This window comes from Gobius niger (genome assembly GCF_951799975.1).
Source record: "Gobius niger genome assembly, chromosome: 5".
Classification (NCBI taxonomy): domain Eukaryota; kingdom Metazoa; phylum Chordata; class Actinopteri; order Gobiiformes; family Gobiidae; genus Gobius; species Gobius niger.
In genome coordinates this window covers 18,114,516-18,137,456 of record NC_136856.1, presented here as the reverse complement: position 1 = coordinate 18,137,456, position 22,941 = coordinate 18,114,516, and the positions used below count along the sequence as shown (strand labels likewise).

Sequence of the window (22,941 nt, the reverse complement as noted above, 5' to 3'; positions counted from 1 at the left end):
GTGGTTGGTGGTAGTCGGAAGGACCGTTGGTGCAGATGTGAGCAGCCTCGCTTCTGTCAGTCTACCCCCAGGGGAAACTGTGGCTACGTCAGCATGGAGTGAATGAACCCCCCCTCCCTTTCATGTGTGAAGCGCTGTGGGTGTGACTTGTGTCATATGAAAAGCGCTGTACAAATAAGATTACCCTTCCCAGCATGTTTCTACCCTTATAAACTAAAGAGTCGCACCAGCTCATGTCACGTGTCAAATTTCTCACGTGAAACGAGAATCGGCAAATGACTTTGTTTTTATAGTGTGCAGCTAAATCACCTCCTGAAACTCGATAGGGAAAGCATCATAAAGCCATGCAAATGTTAGGTGCACATACTCGATCCACATGTAACCACAGCACATTTGAAAGTGCGCAGGGAAGTCCGACTGCCTGTGTTTCGCGTGCTTTTGCTTATTTTGGACATGGAAATCAGATGAAGCGATACCTCACCAACACAACAAGCAGGATGTCAAGTAATCCTGCGGTCTACCGAAAAAGTCAGGTAGATTACGGCACATTTGTTGCAATACAATGCGCCCACGCGTGCTCAATGCATACTACCTGCTGTGTATTTCAATATGAGCCACAATGCTACTGATATTACTCGGCAAAAAGAAACAAATAGTCATTATTGCGGGTCTATAGTTCAAGCATTGCTCCATATCAGCATGAGGAAAATGGAAATTGGCCGGTAATAGTTTTGGTTCCCCGCTGTACGACAAACTAGAGCCGAAGAGGCCATTGTGAGAAGGTGGGGGTAATTTGGCGCTGTGGCCCGGGAGGAGGCAGTGGCTCGGAGTGATATTGAGAGCGACACAGCGCCAAGCCTGGGGAAGGTTACCATAGGGCTAATGGGAAAAAGAGCTGTAATGAGCTCTCATGGGGGAAAAATGCCACTGTCTCGCACTTTCTCCGTCCCAAATGTAAAGGTGGTGGCTGGGGTGGAGATGTGGAAAAGACCATCTCAAAGTGCATATATGGCTCGGTGACAGTTACTGACCCCAGGCGGCATAAAGCTTTGCGCTCATTAATCCGGGCAATAAAGAGGTCAAAGGGCGTGGCCTCTGGAGGTGCAGGTCAGACCCATCACCGGTGTAAAAAAAACAAACATTCAATAGAGTCAATATCCTCAGGTGGGGTCCCTGTACTATTTAGGTTGCAAGCTCCAACAAAGAAGTCATGGGAAAAATAATGTTGTTCATGGGCCAAAGAAGGAACGATGAGCATTTGGTGTATGGTGGATTTCTTTGCTTATATCTGTACGTACAATACAGTTTAGGTCGGGCTTGGTTTGAAGTTAAAATGATAGACTGTCGTGACATTTAAGGGTGGGTCAAATGCAGATCACTGATTTCTTTACAGACAAAAAAAAACGAATACTAATCACTGCACCTGGGGAAAAATGATCATTTCCTGCGGTCACCCAAGAAGAGAAGAGGCCAACGGTGAGAGAACTGAATTGTGGTCAAATCTTTTCTGTTGTTGTGAAGAATGGCCCAGGTGCACAGACTCCTCCGGTGCGGGAGAATGCGTTTAGTGTGTGCAGGGATGCTGACACAGCGCGGGGCTTCTCTGCAGTCGGATCCATTTGGCAGAGAGAGCAGAACCAATCAGATAATTGTCCTTGTTTGGCATTGAGTGGACCCATCCGTGGGCCAGTGGGCTGATTATCCAGGCTGGGAATGAGAATGATTGAATAGTAAATTACGTCGTAATGAATATATTATGTCGGCCCTCGGTTTATCCACACTAAATGTGAAACAAAGAGCTGAGAACAACGCCTGCCCTGATGAGGTGATGAAATTCTTCCTTTGAATCTTACCACAAGGCAAGACTAATGCCCATGCAAATAACCTTTTCAGACAGGGAGAGAGGGAAACCACACGGCTCATGTGGAGCAAAAAACAGCAAAAAAGAAATGTATATGGAATCAGAGTGCTTCATAATAATAATAACAACGAAAATAAATAAGAAAAGAGGTCTGAAAGCTTCCTGAACCCACTGTGGCTCATACAAACAAAATAATAGGCCTGTTTTTCTTATACGTTATTTGTTTTTTCTTATACCTGACCCATTTTCTTTATCCACAAAAAACATTTATGTACAAACACCATGGTGCTTAATAAATCCCTAGAAAGAAGTTATTAACGTCACAGCAAAAAGCCCTGCAGTCCATTTTCAATCAGGCGTCACAACAGGTTTCAGGTCAGCCAGGTCTGTTATAAGAACAGCCGGACAAAGGCCCTGTGGCAGGTCTCCGTTTGGACAAGGCAGCTAAAAGGTGCACGGCTATAGGCAGCAGGAGGGAGGCCAGTGTTTGAGGCCGGAGACTTCAAAATCACAATGGCCGCTGACTGCCTTTGCCTGAGATCATTGGACGCCCATGGTTTCTGCGTCCTTGAGGGGAGAAATGATGGAGACAAGCACCACCGAGATCAGCAGGAAGCCTCTGCTCCTTGTTCCTTTTCCACACGTGTGTGCACAGTCGGTGACCGGCGTGGCAGAACAAAATTGGAAAAAGGTATTTTGCAAAAACCTAAAAAAAAAATGCAGACCTTTATAATAGCCATGTTGTTCAATATAACATGCAGATCACAGGGCATAGAATGTGAGCAGAAACATTTCAGAGAAGGCTGAAATATGAACTGATAATGAATAACTGATAATGCCGTAATGAATGGTCCCTAAAGACGCTGCAAAAAGCATTTCAGTTTTGAGATTATCATGAAATATTACCTTGGACTTGGGATACGTCAAGCTACAAGTTTCTGTCATGACCCAGACATGCAGGGTGTGGTGTTAAAGGAGGCATATGTGATATGCACAATTTTGAAGGTAGTTAGAAAAACTGGTGTAGGCAGAAAGCATCAGACTATTGTTTTGGGGCTCTCAATATTCTGCAATGAAAATGCATTATGCAAATAATAATGTAACTGAAAAAGGTGCCATTATGCACACAGTTAGCAAGCTGGCTACTCGGGGGCTCCATTCAGATTCAGAATGTTGTGGCCTGTTCAATGTAGAGCTACTTTTAGTAGTAGAAATGTATTGTCCCCGTGGGGAAATTCATTTGCAGTGAGTGGAAATACACAAGTTCAACAGTGACCACAGCAGACAAATCCAAACATTGGCAACATACAAAAAACCTCAGTTTGAATTATGTTAAAATTGTTATCTACATTCCTTAAAAACCTTCTCTGACAGACCAGCTGTGCAGAATAATAAAAAAAAAAGAAAAAAAAAGAAAAAAAATATATATATAAAAAAAATAAATTAAAAAAAATAATCACTCTTATATTAACCATCAAACCTTCTGAATGACCCAGATGTTGTCAGGTATGTCAACCCATGTCTGATGTCAAAGCCTGGTTAAAAATCATTATTAAATGCACAGGCTTTTTCGAGATTGTACTAAAGAAAATAATTAGCGTGAAACATTAGCATCCAAGCTAAATGCAAAACAAAATAAGTTTTGTGATTTTTGTGGGATATGCATCTGGTGGCCACAAAACCTCCTCAGTCTTTTGACATGTTACTGATGGAGAAAGCACATCAATTACGGCATCAACATACAGCCAAACATTTGCATTTGCAGCATCAGGTTTAAACAGAAATACAGTTGATTTCTGCTGTATTTCATTCTCTACACACATTGGATAAATTTTGATGTTTTACCTCTTTTTGCAATATACGGCAGAGAGATATGGACATTGTCTCATATCGGCACGGGGGGAGCTTTCAAGACGATCAATAAATGGACTGATTGCTTGTGTTGACTAAGCAACAAGAATGAACTCAAATGAAAGACAGAACATATTAAGAGTGCCCAGACAAATGCTAAGTACATGTTGTGAAGCCAGACTCTCACCAGATGGACAGCGAAGTATTTTTCTCTGTCATTTCCAAGCCGTTATTTATATCTCCAAGCTCAGAAATGTGTCTCTATAATAATCACACATTTCTCAAAGATACACAAATGCTCCTTCAGAGAGCGGAGCCTACAGCGCAGACAGTAAACATAAGGATGCTATTTGGATGAGGACATGATGTACAAGCGCACGCACAGACTGTTTGCACAAATAGAGCAGCCCCGAGTCTGTTTAATCTCCATTCTCGAGAGTGCTTTGGCAAGCCCCAGGGATCAATACATTAGTTAAATTATTAAGGTTAAAGTTAGAGATTACCCCAGCACATATCTGCAAGTTATTGCTGTTTGCCACATTTATCAGTGTTGTGTTAAAACCAGTTATTTCCTGACTAGGTTGTGGTTTGCTGAAAATGTTGGCATTAGCTTCGGGGCGCTTCTTTTTATTGGCAGCAAAATGTCTGCTATCACAATCAATGGGAAGATGAGGACAGCAGTCTGCTTTTCGGCGGGTGCTTGAGTGGTCTTTCAATGCAGGAGAGTGAGGAGAAACTGAGATAAGCCGGTGGATAGTTGGACTGTTGACTGTCTCTGCTTTGAGCCCCAGACCTTAGCTGCCGCCTCCTCCACAGCTCCCTGTGTCTGTCTCAGCATGGAGCCCATCTGATCCACCACACAGGCCCCGCCAACTCTCATTAAACACGCTGAGAGTTACAGAGGAACCTCGTGCTTCACACTTTTCTGACAAGGGGTGCCTACTTTAGGCACAGAAGAACTTAGAATTGTGAACATTCTGCATGGTCTTGGAAAGTTTTTTCAGCTCACATTCACAATAGGAAACAGATGGTAACTCGGTAAGATAATCTATGGATGCCACTGTTCACTGTAGAGAACAAGTAACTAATATTCTGTGTAATGAATCTAGGCTAGGCATGGGGAGCCACTTCTGGAAGATCATGCGTCTGATTTGCCACCACTATATACAGCAGATACTAATTTAATATTCATTACAGATAAAAACTACTCATTTTTATGTTCAGTGCAGCTCCAAAATTTAAAGAAATCAAAAGAAACCACTTAATGAAGCCACGTAAAACCAAGTTTCGGCATCGTAATTCTAATCAGTTCAATCTCTTATTTATCTGAAGTGTTCATTCAGCTGACAGCGTCAGTTCCAAAGGACAGACCAAGCAACTCTAAAGGCAATAAATGCACAAAACCCATCTGTGGCACATTATTCTGAATCCAAAGTAGCAAAACAAAGTGTATTTCGTGAGATCCTTTTCAAGTTCATTAGCTCAATGCACAAGAGAGCAAATAGTCAACAAAGAATCCTGCTCTAGATAATTAATGAACTCTTGAAACAAGACCAGCATTAAATCATGCAATTTTCAGAAGTGCTTCAGAAACAAAGGCTCAGTGGAGGAAAAAAACGCTCTCAAGGCTAATATAAAAAGAACACCATGGCCTCTGAATCTAAATGTCCAACAATTGTGTAACCCCCGTTACAAAAACGGCATTGATAACCAGTGTTTGGAATAACGCCGTTTAAAAGAACGGCGTTAGGTAACGGCGTTATTTTTTCAGTAACGGAGTAATCTAATTCATTACTCTCCTCGTCGTTACAACGCCGTTATCGTTACTGGGTAAACAAAGTGGCACGTTACAATTGGGCTGAATGAAGCGCCGCGGTGTCAGCATGGGGAGAGCAGTGGAGAGGGTGGGCGGAGTCTGACGGAGCAGAACACGCACATCTGACTGTCCGTGCAGAGTACTGCATCGCGCTCTCTGCTCCATAAACTACTTGTGTCCCCGACCCGCGGCTTGTCATCCCCACAGCGCGGTGCAGCCGCAGGGGAGAATCAAGTTGGTGATCATTGATCAGTAGTGTTGGAACTTATTTTTAACCCAAAGACGCAGTGGACGCGGTGGAGACACGTCTTTCTCCCTCTCTCTCTCAGCGCCTTTCTTCTTCCTCTCTCCCCGCTCTCCGCTCCATAGAACAGTGCAAGGCCACTAACCTTCTGGGGCATGTAAACTTATATTTGCTGTCGATTGTTTCACGGAGAGACATCATGCTTGTGCGTAAAGTCTGCCCTGATCGTTGGCACATGTTACTCTTGTTCCTCCCCATTCTCTTTGAATACGGCCATATTCCTACATTAATAAAACAGCGGCGCAAATACAATACCACTCAGTCACAGGGGCCTCCCCCACTCACCCCCCATTCAGTTCATTCAGTTACTATGAACATCTTTGAACATCTTTGAACACCTGTCTGTTCTAACCATTTCAATTGACTTGTGAAAACAGCAACAACAAAAAAACAAAATTCTTTGACATATAGCAACACAAATAGTTACTTTCCCTGGTAACGAGTTACTTTTATTATAGAGTAATTCAGTTACTAACTCAGTTACTTTTTGGAACAAGTAGTGAGTAACTATAACTAATTACTTTTTAAAAGTAACGTTCCCAACACTGTTGATAACACAGGACAACGCCTGATGATAAATAAGCCACTAAGTTAAGTTATGCTCTATTGATTCCCGTAGGGAAATTTGTTCTCTGCATTTGACCCATTCTCAAAGCCGCTGGGGCGACCTGTAGGAGCAGACGATGGCTCAAAATCACCCATGCTGAAGAATAAACACATGCAAACTCCACACAGAAAGGTCCGTCCGGCTGGGAATCGAACCCGAGACCTTCTTGTTGTGAAGCACAAACGCTAACCCCTCTGCCACCATTCCACCTAACTATATATCTATAAATAACTATCCATAAATAAGTTAAATATGAACTAAAAACAGGCAAATACATAAATAATGGTTGCAAAAATAATTCATAGAATTTACAATTTAACTTTTAAAAATGTATCGTCCATCCATCTATTTTCTTCTGCTTTATCCAGGGCCGGGTCACAGAGGTCTGAGCAGAGATGTCCAGACTTCCCGATCCACACACTCGAAAATTCATTGTAAACAATTACATCTCTTGTTTAGAACAGGTGCATAAGAGAAGGCACATAAAGGCCAAAAGAAGAACAGGAAAAAATCTCTTGCACACAAAATGCAACAGGAAACATTTATTTCCTGTTTGGATAGTTGACAAAGAGAAAGTTTGTCTTTTGTCTTGGGCAAAGCCTTTACATTTCCAAGATGTGGATAAACAGAGCATTCGTAAACGCATTTGGCAATTGGAGAAAGAGACATATGAGAGAGAAACAGCAGCGGACAAAGCACAGATTTGCTCCTCTTCTTCACATGTGCCAGGTAAACAAACACATGCAAGGACCAGAGCAGCATCCCACGGGAGCAAAAGACCCAGCAGAGCCTGGTTAACAACCAGAGCCAGCATAAAGATACACAGGAGAGAAGGCCGGCTCACAGCCAAAGGAGTCCACCTGCATCCCCGTCTGACGTCACTGTGCATGCAGGAAGTTCGGGGATAAAGGGCATTTTTGACCCAGCCTGTCATTTCAGTGACTTCAATACGTCCTTCAATAGGTCTACTATTTTAGGAGGACTACTTTTTGAGCGTAAGGTGAGAGAGATCCTCTTCACTAGGGACCGACCGACATGAATTTTTGGGGTTCGATACTGATACTGATAAGAAGAGGGTTGGCAGGGCCGATAGCCGACATACAGTACAGGTTGGTGCATAGGGCTGATTTATTCATATTTAGAGGGAGCTTGTTTGAAAGATAAAAAGCACCAGAATCCACACAAAAACAGGTAAGTCTCTATCTCTTATGGTGCCAAAATTATTCGCAAAAGTCTTATAACATAAAATATATAAAATGTGTACAAACTGTTTCTCCACTCCCCTGAGGCAGAGAAAGTTGTGGGTGGACTCATTTTAAAGCTCTGACTGGGCTTTCGATTCCAGAGATGTCGGTCGAAATTGTAAAATACCCAAATATCGGTCCAATATATCGGTATGGCCCTACTTCTTACCACCTTCAAATCTTTTTGCAGTAACGGACCGCACTGGCTTACTTTCGCCTCTGTTTAGAACCCTTATCACTACAGTGCCGAGTCATTTGAGGGGTTTAGAGTGATTCAATGTGGTTTCTTCAGGTCCACAATAGTGTCTCTGAGCCTTTTGGGACTGGAAACACATCATTTCAGACAACACAGCAGTGAACTTTGCTCTCAGCTTGGGCCTGTGGCAGGAGTCAGCAGCTGGGGCTCGGGATATTCTCTGAGGTGTAACAGCCCAGTGCAGCCGAACAACAGCACTGATCGAGGTGCGGAGGGGTCACATGGCAGTGAAGATTCATCAAGGGGGAAAAGGAGGGGTTTCTATGCCTTTCCAAAACGTATTTACAGGACGCATGTGATTTCTGTCACAACACAAAGGCTGAAATTACACACATTCTCCTTGTGGGGCAGAGGTAGAGAGTGGAGGGAGGAGTCTGCTCTAACAATAGCAGCTCAGAGTGACATTAATCTCTGTAAGCTCCAGGAGGTCACTATTAGGTTTTACTGTATGGGAATGTCAAGCGTCCCAGGACACCCCTCTCATTCTATCACTGTGATTTCAAGTGCTAATATTCCATATTCATTTCAATAGTGTCTTGATGAAGAGTGCATTTGCCCTGCCATCGCCTGTTAACATGGCCTACTGGGCCATGTTAATTACAATCATGCATGACATCCAGAGATGTTTGTACATGGGAGATGTGCAACACAACACTCTGATTTACTGAGGAAGATAACCTCTGTTTTCGGCTGCAGAGGCTGTCACGGATAGGGTTGGGTTTCCCTTCGAGAGAGGGAGCTTTCTTGCGGTCAGCAGGAGGCAGGCCACATATGAGCAGAGAAAGCTTTGCTAATTTAGCTACAGCACTGTTTGTTTGCTTTGTCCCTCCGATTCTAGTTCCTTCTCTCTGATTCTTTGCTGCTCGTCTCTCCGCCTGTTCTCAGTCCTATCTAGGCCTCTATCAGGGGCTAATGCGCGACTGCAAATGAAGCAGCTTGACTTCCATCTCAGGCTACCAGAGATCAATAAGTGTTGCTCACTATCAGGCAGGACACTCTGCCTGGTGCAGGAGGGAGACTGGGGACGGCAAATGAAACACACTTAAAGCTTAACACATAACACAGCGCTCAGGCAGTCATATCTCAGCTTTTATGGCCTGTATTTACAGCAGAGCCAGGGCTACAACTGCAGCAGTTTTTCCAACACAGTGCGATGGCAGGAACATGTCTCTTAAACTGGACAGGTCTCTGAATTCAATGGTTCTGACTAGATTAGAAAAAATGTGAACAAAGCTGGATGACCATAAATCACATTAAGCATGAGGCTGATTGCGAAGAATAATAGGCTCAGGTGATGCAGTGAAAGTGGCTGAAACCACACAAGCATTACACTATGAGAGGACCAAGAGGTGTAGCACAGAAGCGCAATAAAACAAAGATGAGGATGACTTCTGAATGCAACAAATGCAGAAGGGAAGCCACACAAAGCCAAGCTCTATGAGACAGATGGGCGCCTGCAGTTACCTGGACAAGTGGCCACACAGGCACTTTTCTGGACGTTCTGCCCCTCACAGGACGTGCCTCCGTTCAGGGGCGTGGGGTTGGTACAGCTGCGGCTCCTCTTCTGCCAGCCCCGCCCACACACCGCACTGCAGGACGACCAGGTAGTCCACGTGGACCAGCCGCCGTTTACTGTGAGAGGAGCACCCGACATAGAGGAGTGAGGGGTGAGGAGGGAGGGACAGAGTAGCAAGAATTACCTGACATGCATCAAAGACAGCAATAATCACCAATGCTGTTGCACTCTTTGATTCCGCCCTGACCAACATGAAAGCAAAGTAAGCCATTTCCCATTATCCACATTAAGTGACATCCAACTGCACAGAAAAGCAAAGCCTTTAAAGCTATCGGACAAAAAGAAACAAATCTTCCAGAGCCAAACTGATTTCTGTAGTGAACTTGAACCAACGCAGCAAACAACACAATCTTTCAAATCTTTCAGAGCTCAAAGCGATCAGACACAAGACAAATCCAATATTTTTCTAATACTGGCCTAGTTTTTATGGTACGAGAAACCACATTACTGAAGTAACTTGATCTGTTGTGTTTACATTCACATCAGAAATCTAACGTGAAATCTGAGTTTCTGTTTTTGAACTATTGGCTCACCCCTGCCTTCTGCCATCATCATCAATCAGTTCCTTCTGCAGCTCTAGGTGGAGCGGATTGATGATGATTGCGCTCTCCATATTTGGATTTGGAGTCAAGGGGTCCATGTGACACCACACCTCCTGTATAACTCGGTGGATATGGCACAGCAGAGAGACAAATGTTAGTCTGGTTTGTTGATCTTTCTCAAACTATTCGTTATCTCTTTAGTAATAGCGATTTCGGCACATTGGATTTAAAACAGAAAACAACACATTCGGCTCCTTTTTTACAACTTAAGTTAATCGTCTTTCAGCATTTCCTATAATGCAAATCTGATACTATTTAAATGCTACTTCAATAACTCCAGAAATCCGATTAAAATCAGATTTATGGTCTGGAGGTAATCATAGCAACTGACAAGTCAAATGTCTGGTTCAGCAAAACAATGTAAGGATAGCAGAAAAAAGCCTTTCACATATGGTGTATATCAAAACATAATACAAGCTTTCTCTCACTCTGTAAACCCCTCACATAACAGTAAACTTATGCTTATTTTCAGCACATTGTTACTCCATTCTCCATCATGCGCGGTTTCTCATTTAAGTTGGTTCAGTCCTTTCCTTTACATGCTTCCTTTGTAATTTCCACTTCACTTTTTCAGAACTTGTCGTGGCTGAATCATTTCCTTGGCCCCTCTATGCGATTGATTGGCCGCCACTGTGAGGTAAATTGCTAGGCAGCTCGGCCCCTGATTACCTCTTAGAAGCGGGCGTGGAGCACACCAGCCAACCGTTAAAATGCATCCCTGGCCCCCTGTTGAACCTCTTTAAAAATGAGGTTATTATGGTTCAACACGGCTCAGATCAGTCAGTTTGCAGGATTCGAATGATAGCAAAAGTTCTCCAACTTGTAACAACATGGCCATTACAGTTGTATTGACCAGCGCCTTTAACTGGAACAAAAGTCCACGAGAGAAACTTTTCACACCAAGTACCGCCTCATAAAATATTTGACCTTCCAAGTATCACAGAGGCAAGATCAAAATCAAATCAGGACTGAACCAAGCCTATAACAACCAAATAATCCAAGTCTGAACCAGAAATAAGCACGACTTAACATAGATAAACTATCAAAAAATGTAATCAATAATAATCGCAGAAGTCTCTCAGATTGAGAACCACTGCATTAGATCTTACTCGTTGGATTGACTGAAAGTTATGTGTTATTCGCGGTACCCAAGAAGCTGTTAGTTGGTTGTCAGAGTCCTTAAGGAGTAGGTGCATAATGTGCCACATTAGATCAACACATTATGTTTGTGACCACTCACCGTAAAAACTGCTCATGCCTGAGTTGGCAATGACATTTATCGACAGCTTAGATGTTGCAGCTCCTTTGTATATTTACATCATAGTTCCATTAATATAACAGTGATATTAATGAAGGCGACGCAATGATTATCTCCTCGCCTATAGACGCTTTCTGTGTAGTCGATGTGTGAATTCTTTGTGTGCCATCTTACGCTGTCCCTTTATCAGGCGCTCCCTGGTGGTTTCATCTTTCTGTGCGGAGACTTAGCCACATACTAATATATGCAAATATGTAATGGCCGTGCGCACAAAGCCCTTCGTGATTTAAAAAATAATGCTGTTTCCCTGCATTTTAATAAAGGTCAGTCTATTTATCAAACCAAGTCGTTATTTACACACAGGCAGTTAAATCACTTTCTTCACTGATATCGAAGTGATTTGTAAAAGGGCAGACAGGGAGTGAGCAGAGATTACAGGCTGATTTGGAAGTTTTTTAAAGTTTACTCAGTGATGCTTTAAGTTGAAAAAATGATAAAGTAGCTCCTCCTAAACTCAATAATGATAAAGTGAGCAGGATACTTCATGCTGACTTCAGCTACTAGTGCCGCATAATCAAATAAACAAAGACAAATAAACATTTTTTTTTTTTTAGGAAAGTAGCTTAACTTTACAGCAGCCATATTCAAAACTGTTTCCATAATTACCATGTTACTACACCTTGTGAATCATGCCATTTCAATTCTATTGCTACACTATTACTCTGCTGTAAAGTAATGCAAAGCACTACCAGAGAGTATTATAACAGGATTCAAATGTGCAAGTAGTGGACTGCGATTGTTCTTTCAATATAGTGTTACTTAGGGGCAGGCGATATTAACCAAAATTAATATCTTGATTTTTCAATATCTCGATATCGATATTCAGACGATATTTTTGCACTCGTTCAAAGACATGTGTGCAATCTTGCGAAGAAGGTCTTGCTGGCCTTTTTTCTTTTTTTAAAAATAATGTACCTTCTATGAAACAGCACGTGTGTCCCTCTTTTCTGCTGGATTGTGGGCGGGGCAAACAGCCACCTGTGGCTGTGAGGCCACAGGTGCAACTCTGATAAAATCATAGACATAGAATAGACTCCGTCTCCTCACTCCTCCATGTTTGCCATAATAACTACGTTCAGGAGGAAATCATGGCGGATTTACAGATTCCTCCTAACCTGCTGTGATGGAGCATGTTCTTACGGAAACCAGCCTGGTTTCTTTCATTGCTAGTAACCCAGCATTATCACAGGAGAAATATCTAGGTGTAGCAAGTTCCAAAAAATTAGAAACCAGGCTTTCAGTTGCTTAAAATGTGCGGAAAGTGCAATGCTAACTAATAGAAAACTAGCTTGTTTTGGCGCCCACATATGGAGGTACTGCAGAACAATGTCGGCCTAGCGTCATGGTCTTAAACCAGTGCAACCAGCGGCCATTGGATGAAATACAGAACTAAACGAGGCTCAGAGGGAAAAACAAATGATGCTTGGATTATTTCATTTATTGATCTTCTGCCCCCGTTTCATCTCTCCTCGAAGTTCGCGCAACAACGAAAGCTCTTCACACGAACACGCTTCAACCTTTTATGTGAACACTGACACTAGAAGGAGCGACATAGCACAGGTACGACTTTGTGGCTGTAATGCAGTTGGCAGTGCAGCATAGCCGACTATCCTGTAGCTGCAGCAGAAACGTCGTGATTTGTGTAAAGATAAAGATAGTAGAAGATAAAAATACAGTCAAACAAACGCCTGCAGTATTAAACTTGCTAAACACAGATCTTTAGTGTTACAGTTTAGGTTATTTAGTTTTATACTTGCGTCATCTCTATAAAGGTTTGGAGGGTTGAATTCTACAATTTATGATGATAATACACGATATTCCCAATTTTGCATATCGTCCAAACAACAATTAAGATATTATCGCCCTAGCCTGGGAACCAGACTCACGGCTCTACGAGCGATTGAGTCTGGTCACCGCAGCGTCAATTCCTTTTCCCACAGCGGTAAGTTGTACAGGTGAGTTAAACAGGAAACGGAGTCTACCAATCAGCGAAGGGCAGGCGTCTGCTGTTGATATGGTGTTATTATCGGTTTTCGCATTAATATTGACACAGAATTATGAATCACAAAACTCACCTACTGTCAATGAATTTTTTGGTAATTCACCGCCGATTGGAGACACGCTCTTTCTCTCTCTCGTGCGCCGTTTTTAGATTGGTATTGAGTGCTCATGAACACCGCAAATAAATGAATCTGATTGCACCCGCACGTTTTCATTTTTCTGATGCCGCCAACTGGGGCGGGGTGTCCAGACTGATCCCCCGCTGTATAGAAAAATATAGAGAGGAATCATTCTGGTCTCACCAGGCTAATATCGCCCACCTCTACTGTTACTCAGATCTTTAACATTGACGACCTTCCTGACGCAACCAGCCACATTAGAGACAAGCAAGCTTCGAGCAAGGTTCAAACCACCAACACACTGCCATTTATCCTGCTTAGAGTAAAAATACCTCCAACCCTGACAGTGATAATGTGGCTAAACAGTGAAACAGCGTGTACCCGCAACATGAATTAATTATTTACTGGCATGTCTTTTCAAATCAAGAAAAGGCCCCTCATTAGCCCTGGGGCACGTCACCAGATCGTCAGGACCCGAGAGGGAAGCGTTTGTCTCTTACCATAGATGAGGACGGTGGCTGACGTGCTCTTGCGGCGAGCCACGATGTTTTTGGCCACACATGTGTAGTTGCCCGTGTCCGCCAGCCGGGCCTTTTTGATGACGAGATTATGGTCCACCGTAATGAAAAAATTGGTGTCGCTGACTGGGTCAATCACATCCTCGTTTCTCTGCCACTCCACCTGAAAAGGTTTTTTCAAAAGGTCAAAATTCACTGACAAGGAATGAAAAAAGACGGATTCAATATAGCTCTATTTAGTGTTTGTGTTTGTAATCATTAGCTAAAGCAGAGAAGAAAAACTACAGGAATAAGCCTTTAAGCGCCACCTGCTTATTTATGCGTGTTTTGATTCACAACTCAGCTATTTGCCCAGAGCTGGAAACCCCAAAGAGACAATTTATGTTGCCAGTGGGAATACTGTATATCTCAACAACATGAAGCTTCGAGCAATCACCTTTTGGTACAGATATAAGGACAGACACCATTAAATTAAAAGAAAAAAAAAACAGTTTTGAGGGAAACATAGTAAAGTAAACACTGATTATCAAAGACTGGGAGAACTACATTAACTGTCTGTAACCAAAGTGTTAAAGAGGGAAAACCCTATTCCCAAGATCCCAATTTACACAAGGCTGGACCAACCCATTAAAACTGCACAAAGTTTATTTTCTGTGTTTTTTTTGTTATTTTTACAGTTGGTTAATTGGATAGCATATTAAAGACCAGCTGTTGAAAAGGCTTTGTCAGGTTTGCCGAAACAAAGTTGGAACTTGGGAACATTTCTTTAAGATTTCCATATTTATAAGTCATGTTACTTCTTTTACTTGTTATAGTTTGGGGATTGGAGTTGAGAGTCGTGTTGTTGGCCGTTATAGGGTTACTAAGGCCCCATGGATTCTATAACATCTCCATGTCCCAAACAGAGCTGTAGTCCGCAAAGGCTCGGTGTGCTAGCTGTTGAAACAGTAACTTTGCAGAATGACTGTGACCTCTACAGAAGCCATAACTGATGTTTTGGTGTACTTTGAGATTGGCTTGCTTGTTTTCCTGCTCTGGCTTGACCCAGTGCCGTCAGGAGAGTAGCTAGAGTGCTACTGAATTGTTGTTGCTTTCGCTGCCTATTGCAATTCCTCGTATAATTGGGCTCTCCTCCTCTTGTGCGCCACTTTTACAATTGTTTGACTTTTGATCTTGGGTTGCCCCCCCACCCCACGCCTATTTCTTCCTGTCCAGACAATGGAAGAGGAGTGATTGGCTGGTATGCTGCCAATCTAACCAGACGTAGGTAGAGCAACTCAAATATTTACGCTAAGTGAGAGAAAAAAACATTCTCTGGGAAAATTGTACTTGAATACTGAGTAACTGAGAAAATTTAGAAAACCAGCCATTTCTTCAAACGAGATACAAGAAAGGTTTGTCACAGTTCTCTCGGTACAGCTGCAGTTTTTGCCTTTCTCTGTGAACTGCATTTGTGGTTTCTGTGTTCCACGTTGACTTACTGGATACTTTTGTACGTCTTTGCTGTGTTTTTGTGAGGTTCGGTGGCGTTTATTTTTACTGCAGAGAGTCCATAATGGTCCTGAAGAAAGCAGCTTTTTAAAAGTAAACAGCTAGGATTAGCTAAACCCATTTGAGACCTACAAATTTCTTCTTCTGATACACTGAAGAGGCACCAAAAGCCCCCACACCTGCATTACAAAGGAGGCGTCAAAAGAGGAGCTACAGGAAACCCGGGTGAGACTCTATTGTTCTGCCTAATGGACGTTCACCGGAAAATATAACAGATTAACTTCTAAGCTCCTGCCAGAAGATGGTGAAAGACTGTTGTAGAGCGGCGGGAGCTGCGCAGGAGGTGGTGGAGCTGACCAGTGCAGGACACCACGCTCTGAAACCGGGACAAACCCAGGAGGCGGTGCACAGTTTCAGAGGTTCGGAGGAGCACTGAAGGCAACCAAGCAGATTCCTCCGATCTCCTGCTGGTCAGGTTGGCCCACAATGGCAGCGCGGCTCAGTTGCAGCGGCTCAGGACTAACACCTAGTCACAATTTCGTTGTACAGTTGTACAATGACAAAAAAAGCACTTACTTACTTAAAACTATGAGAACAAATTTTCACATAAAGCTTTTGTTCCTTAAGTAGAAGTAAATAGTCCTGTGTGATGCCACTGCTTCCAAGTGTGTCAGGGTGGTTGGTCATGCTGTCTCTTGTGTGGTTATCGGACAAGGTGGCGTCGAGATGCGACAATAGGATAGAGACCAGACATGCCCAGCGTAAGTTCAGTCACCCGGACACTAAAACACCCCCGACTTAGATACACTCAGACAGACGTGACGGCACAAAGATAGAAGACGGGAAGAAAGCGGCACAAATAGAGACATTAATTATGAATAGGCCTTTAGAGATGCCAAATGTGGAGTGAAGCGGCTCCTAGGCTTTTGTGACTGACGCGACGAGCCAATGTGATACGCCGCTTCACGGAGATGTAGGAGAGATAATAAATCAATAAAGGGAAATAATTAGAGCTGTAATTCATCCTGGAGCTGCGCGGAGCTCCTGAAAGTGGCTTTGCTCTTTGTCCCCCGGTAGAGAAAAGAGTAAGTGGATGCTGGATTTAAAGGGCTATAAATATGGGGTGTATGCGGGCGTCACCTCGGCCTGTGGCACTCCCTCAGGGGGATGGCAGCGCAGCAACACCTCCTGGTCCAATGCCACCTCTTTACCCTGCGGCTCCTCCTCAAAGTTCTTCCTCAGATCTGGTGGGAAAGGTGAAAAAACAATTACAGGCAAAAAATATGAGTGTGAAATGTGTCATGTTTACATATGTTTTCTCTAAAGACATAATAAATGAAAAAAAAAATCCTGAAAATAGCTGTTGTCAGATCTAAGAGAAGAAAAAAGTTTTGTGCACTTGGGTGTATACTCAATGCCATAGCCTACTGACAATGAACAATACCCAGCTCTGACTAAATTTCAGGAAAAACAGGACAGAAAAAGCAGCCGACATTGTCACCAGTTTGAACAACACAAATGTTTGGTCATATACTGTATCAAACCATCCGGCAAGTTTTAAAAGCAAGACTTCTAAATCCTGGCTTGTTGATCTTTCTAAATTTCCCCACTGCCGATATGTGGCAGGAGCCCGCTCTGGCTCTGCATGTTGCACTCCAGTTGGTCCCCTAAGCCACGCAGGGATCAGTGGCACCGACCACGCTTATTACTGCCTTCCTGCTTGGTTCAGAGATGCTTGTCTGCAGCCAGAGGGGCTCGGTATCAAGTAAAAGCAATTGCATTAGCCCGCATCCCTCTTTTCCCCCCTATCCTTCCCTCCCGCCTACCCCCACGCTCTCTCGTCCAGCATCCTCCAGCCTTCCATCTGTATAAGAGCTTGGAGCGGCCACACCAAAACAAAGCCCTGAGGCGGCTGGACAAGAGCTGCCGCAAAGCCTGGCTGCCTGCGCTGGGCCTCGCATTTCGTCTCATTGAACACTCTCACTGCATCAAGCACTGCCATATATATTCGCTGGTAATCCCGGCTATGAATTACGCCGCTAAAAACTGCTACAGCCCATTTCCTTCGAGGGCAAATCCATGGCGCCCCATACCTGATGAGTTAGCTGAGGTTAGCGCAAATGATACATTATAGCGCTTGCAAGGGACGGAGGGCAAGTGCAAGTGAAATATTTTTTAACCAGATGCCTGTCCTGTCCGATCAAAACGACGCAACATTAAGACAAACAGAGCGTTTCATGACATTCAATTTAATTACACGCGATAAGACGCGACTGCAGGGAAGTAAAGATCCAGCTGTCCTCGGAGGCAACGGCAGAGCGTTCTGGGAAAGTTTGTCGAGTACATACTGTATACACCATTATGAAAAAGCTTGAGCATGTCCTTTTACATCAAACTGACATCGCCACGCTCTCAAACAAGTTCGGGTAATGAGTGTGTTTTCTTGTGCTTGCCAGACACTGCTTCGTTCAGCCACGTCTCAAGTTATGCATATTTATATGAGAATTAATAGGCACAATGCGCTAAAATACGCCAATGTAAAATAGCTTCTTTTTTTTTTCAAATAAAGCTTCTGAGGCTGCGGCTGGGGGATGCGTCTGTGTTCCCAAGACAGATTTATGATAGCCGTGCGGTAATAAATTTCAGATCAGTTTTTATTCCACTGACTTTCATCGGGATCATTGCTGATACAGTGCATCCAGTGAATAATACGCTCATGAATACTCAAATTTAGAGTTCCACTTTTTTTCTCCAACTGTTGCCTTGAGGAGATGCATTACTCTTGTACCCTGCGCTGGGCCTGACATTTGCTCTCGTAAGTAGAACTGTAATCACGGTGATAGACTGTGGCGCATCCAATCAAAAGAGCCCAGGGGCTAATTGGTAAATCAGAGTTGGATTGTCACGCGCTAAAACAACATGTGTGTGAAAGATTTTATACGGTGGTCGTGCTTCATTATAATAAAAAACTACTGTTGCCAGGCATAGGTTATGTTTCATTTGTGCACGTGAAAAATTCTCTTGCCCTTTGGGTGATGTCATGTGAAAAGCGCTATACATACAAGATTCCCCATCTGCCTGTCAAAAGTGCAGTCCAGCTTTACCCAAATCTAAAAGGCCAAAAGGCCCGATTGCTTTTTGCTGCGTTTTCATCACTTAATTTTTGACACATTTTTGTCACTTTTTCATCACTTTTTTGTAATTTTTCTGTTACTCTTTTGTGTTTTTTTTGTCGTTGTTTTCCTCACATATTATTACTACTTATTCATCCTTGTTATTTTGACACTTTTTTCAAGAGGCTTTTAGATTTCAGTAAAGCCAAACTGGAGAAAATGTGCTCGGTTCTTTGTGTTTGTGTGTGTGCGTGTATATGTTTTGTGTGATTGGTTGATTGGCCTTTGGTTGGGGAGGAGGGTGGGTGGTTTTTTACATGCAGTTAATTTCTAAGAAATGTGACACACTATACTTACAATCTTGCAACTGTATGTCGGGTTATACTAAAAAAGTACATAAAAAAGTAAATAAAGTTTAAAAAAAAAGAAAAAAGAAAATGTGCTTGGTTCAGGTGCCTTGTGTGGCCCTGTCCACACCTACATAACGTATTTTTCGCACAATTAGGCGCACCTGATTATAAAAAGCATTATCAATGATAATGTTCATTTTCATAAGTAAGGCGCACCGGAATACAAGGCGCATTAATTAAAGCTGGTTTACCTGTAAACAAAGGCACGATGCATTACAAATGAAATTGATACATAGGGCGCACTGGGATATGAGGCGCACTGTTAAAAATAAAGGCATTTATGTGTGCCTTATAGTGTGAAAAATATGGTAGATACTTTTGTAAATACAGATATTTGTCTGCGTTTGGGCCTTCTGGCCACACGCATCCAGATAGATGACATCATTACTTTGGATACTTTTGTAAACGCTGTATTCACCTTATTCCGGAGGCTCGCGTGGGCGGCGCCATGAATTGTGCCCGCCCCCTTTCTCCTATGTGTTAACATAGGGCTGGAGAAGTCCACATAAAATCAGTTTATGAGGACTGTTGGTGCAAATGAACATTGGCCATTTTACACAAATCAATCGACTAAACATCAGATTTGAGCGGAGAATATTTTCCCTCGTTCTCCGTTAAAATGAACGGGCTTCGTGCTCGACCGGAAGTGTCAGGACAACGGAAGTGCCGAGACAACGCAAAAAGTGGCAAAAGTGGGCGGAATAAGGTGAATAGGTACAGACGGCATCTCTGGAATCATCCATATATGGTCATGTTTAGGGGGAAAACCATTTGGAGTAAATTCTAAACTTTGTCTAATTATTCAAAAACTGCTTTAACAAATGCTGAACTATAAATATAGTTTCCTACTAAATAAAGATACAAAGACATGGGGAGGGGCAAAGCGGTTCAACAGCCCATAGATTCATAGATAACAGCGAATGCTAACATGGTGCTTCATGTTAGCATCGTGCTAATGCTAACGCTAGCTAATGCTGGATACAACTGCCGTTTTTCGCTTCTACTGAACAATCTGCTGTGAATAAACATCCATATGAACCCGGTTTAGACTTGATTTCATTTATATGTGATAAATAAGTTCATATTTCACCAGAAAATGGCTAAAAGGACTATAAAGACTCCCAAAATATTCTGTTTCCCCCCCGGCGAAACCATGCCCCCTTCTATGATGCGATGCCGTCTGTATAAATGGAGCGGTGTGGTCAGAAAATCTGAATACTTTTTTCTCCAAGCTGAGCGTATCCATGGCAACATTATTAGTGTGACCAATAACTGAGCCCATGGAGATGGAACGTTGCGTCATCAGTTCTGCAAACAATGTATGGTGTGGACTGAGACGGTTTTGTATAGGGTTGAAGAAAAGTCTGCGTTTCTGGAGAGATCAGGATAAGTGTGGACATGGCCTTAACCAAGTGCATTTTCTCCAGTTCAGCTTTACCAAAAATCAGAATCAGAAGATCTAAACAGATCTTTTCCCTTGCGCCGTTGCAACCTTTTTTGGCATTTCTTCTCATTGCTTTTTTCGTCACACATTTTTGTCACTTTTTTGTTATTCTTCGGTTGCTTTTTCGCGTTTTTGGCCCTTTGTCGTCATATTTTTTTCACTCTTTTGTTGTGTTTTCATCCTCGTTCTCGTCTCATTTTTGTTGCCATTTTGAGACTTTGTTTTCCAAGAAGCTTTTAGATTTGGGCAAAACCAAACTGCTCGGTCCAAGTGGGGGTTAAGAGGTAGTAAAAGTAGCCTTACGTACAAAAATCAAAGTATATGAAATTGCATTGTACTTACAAGCAATCCGGATGTAGGCTTTTTGACTCTTCTGGGTTCCTGTGGTGCTCCAGGCCACGCACTGACACCAGTACTCATCCAGCCCAAACACCTTCTCCACCTGCTGTCTGGTGATCTCTATCGTCACCTGCATCACCGGCAGCACTGCAAACACCATACAAGGACACTCGTTAAGAAGGGGGCGTATAAAATGTGAAAAAAATAAAATAAAATCACATGAAATATATCCTTGAGTCGAGCTGAATTGTGGCATTTATTTTGTATCTCAGACTAATGTGGCAGGAAAAACAAGCACAGGGCCATGATCATCCATAAACAGAGGATTCTTGTTGTTAAGTGGGGAAAATGAGAAGATCGTCTCGCGGCTATCCTCGCTGCAATTTGGTAGGCGTTAAAAAAAAACAGCAGCAGCAGCAATTGGAGAGTAACAAGGCAAATACTGGAGAAAAATACCCATTTTGACCCGCTTTCTTATCCCCGAGTGGAGGAGTTCACAATCGGCGATGTGTTGATATAAGTAGCACCAAAACAGCAAAACAGTATCGCTTGTCAAGATAAAGACAATGCAGAATTGTGACTCTGTTCATTTCTCAGACGTCAAAACAATAAATTCGAGAAGCATTCTTTTCTTCCATCCTGGTTTTTTTCACCTGTTATCCGGAGGTATTTTTTGATACATTGAACTGTACCATTCAATCAAAATGCAAATATTATTATTATATGCAGATTACATTTGTATTTTGTTTTACCCCCTTAACCCCCACCTGAACCGAGCACATTTTTTCCAGTTCAGCTTCATCCAAATCTAAAAGCTTCTTGAAAAAAAAAAAAAAAAGGGCCAGAAAAGCAACAATAACACAATAAAAAACACGACTTAAAGGAATAGGCCACCGTTTTTACATACTGAGATATGTTCTTACCTCACTTTAGACGTGTTAATATATCCCCGTCTGGTCTTTGTCCGTGCGCTCTGCCAGGCAAACGGAGCACATACGCAGCCTCTCCCACATGTCACATAGCTCCGAAAAAGCTCACGATAGAAGCTACCAAGCTCTTCCACGTGTTCCCTATTTAAATAAAGTTACGTGAAGTGTTTTCATGCGAAGTATATTTACACAGAAATGTAACGTGTCGATTTTATAAGCAAATAAAAAGGGGGACTATATTGTGAGGCGTAATGATACGAGGAGTAAAACGTCCGCGCAGTAACTCCTAAAGACTTCCCCCGCTCACTTCCGTCAATAACCTTTAGGAGTTACTGCGCGGACGTTTTGCTCCTCGTATCATTACGCCTCACAATATAGTCCCCCTTTTTATCTGCTTATAAAATCGACATGTTACATTTCTGTGTAAATATACTTTGCATGAAAACACTTCACGTAACTTTATTTAAATAGGGAACACGTGGAAGAGCTTGGTAGCTTCTATCGTGAGCTTTTTTGGAGCTATGTGACATGTGGGAGAGGCTGCGTATGTGTGAGCGCACGGACAAAGACCAGACGGGGATATATTAACACGTCTAAAGTGAGGTAAGAACATATTTTAGTATGTAAAAACGGTGGCCTATTCCTTTAAGAGTGACAAAAAGGCACAAAAAAGAACCGAAAAAAACGTAATGAAAACAGGGGGAAAATGCATTAAAAGGAGGCCACAAAAAAGCCACAAGGAACGTGACAAAAAACGCAACACAAAAGTGACGTAAACGTGGCGAAAACGCAAGGAAAGCAACACAGATGTGACGAAAATGTGAAGGAAACGGAAAACAAATATGCCACAAAAAAGCGACAAGGAACGTGACAAAAAAGTGACAATGAGTGATGAAAATGCAATGAAAAAGCAACGAAAACGCAACAAAAACACACAAAAAAAATTCTTAAAAAATTCACAATCAGTTTTACAGGTCTTAGCTTTCAAATGAGGTGTTAAACTGCCCAAACTCTCCAGTTGAGAAGCTTTTAGATTTGGGTATAGCCAAACTGGAGAATGTGCTCGGTTCAGGCGGGGGCTAACTGGTTAACTGAAGGAAGTCCTTATGTCTCATTTGTCTTTCTCTAGGAACCAGAAAAAG

At 42.7% G+C, this 22,941-nt stretch overlaps 1 protein-coding gene across 4 annotated transcripts in view; it reads right to left on the bottom strand.

The window, feature by feature from the left end:
- unc5a (unc-5 netrin receptor A) overlaps positions 1-22,941 on the bottom strand; it is a 157,283-nt gene that overhangs the window by 39,901 nt on the left and 94,441 nt on the right. For 2 of the 4 annotated variants that reach the window (XM_079556757.1, XM_079556758.1), the window contains exons 3-6: positions 20,874-21,017; positions 16,705-16,808; positions 14,056-14,236; positions 9,404-9,571 (exon numbers count right to left, since the gene is read on the bottom strand). In XM_079556757.1, coding sequence (XP_079412883.1) covers positions 9,404-9,571; positions 14,056-14,236; positions 16,705-16,808; positions 20,874-21,017 — 597 coding nt within the window. The remainder of the gene's footprint in view (positions 1-9,403; positions 9,572-14,055; positions 14,237-16,704; positions 16,809-20,873; positions 21,018-22,941) is intronic. The other 2 variants (XM_079556760.1, XM_079556759.1) reach the window with 1 other exon arrangement.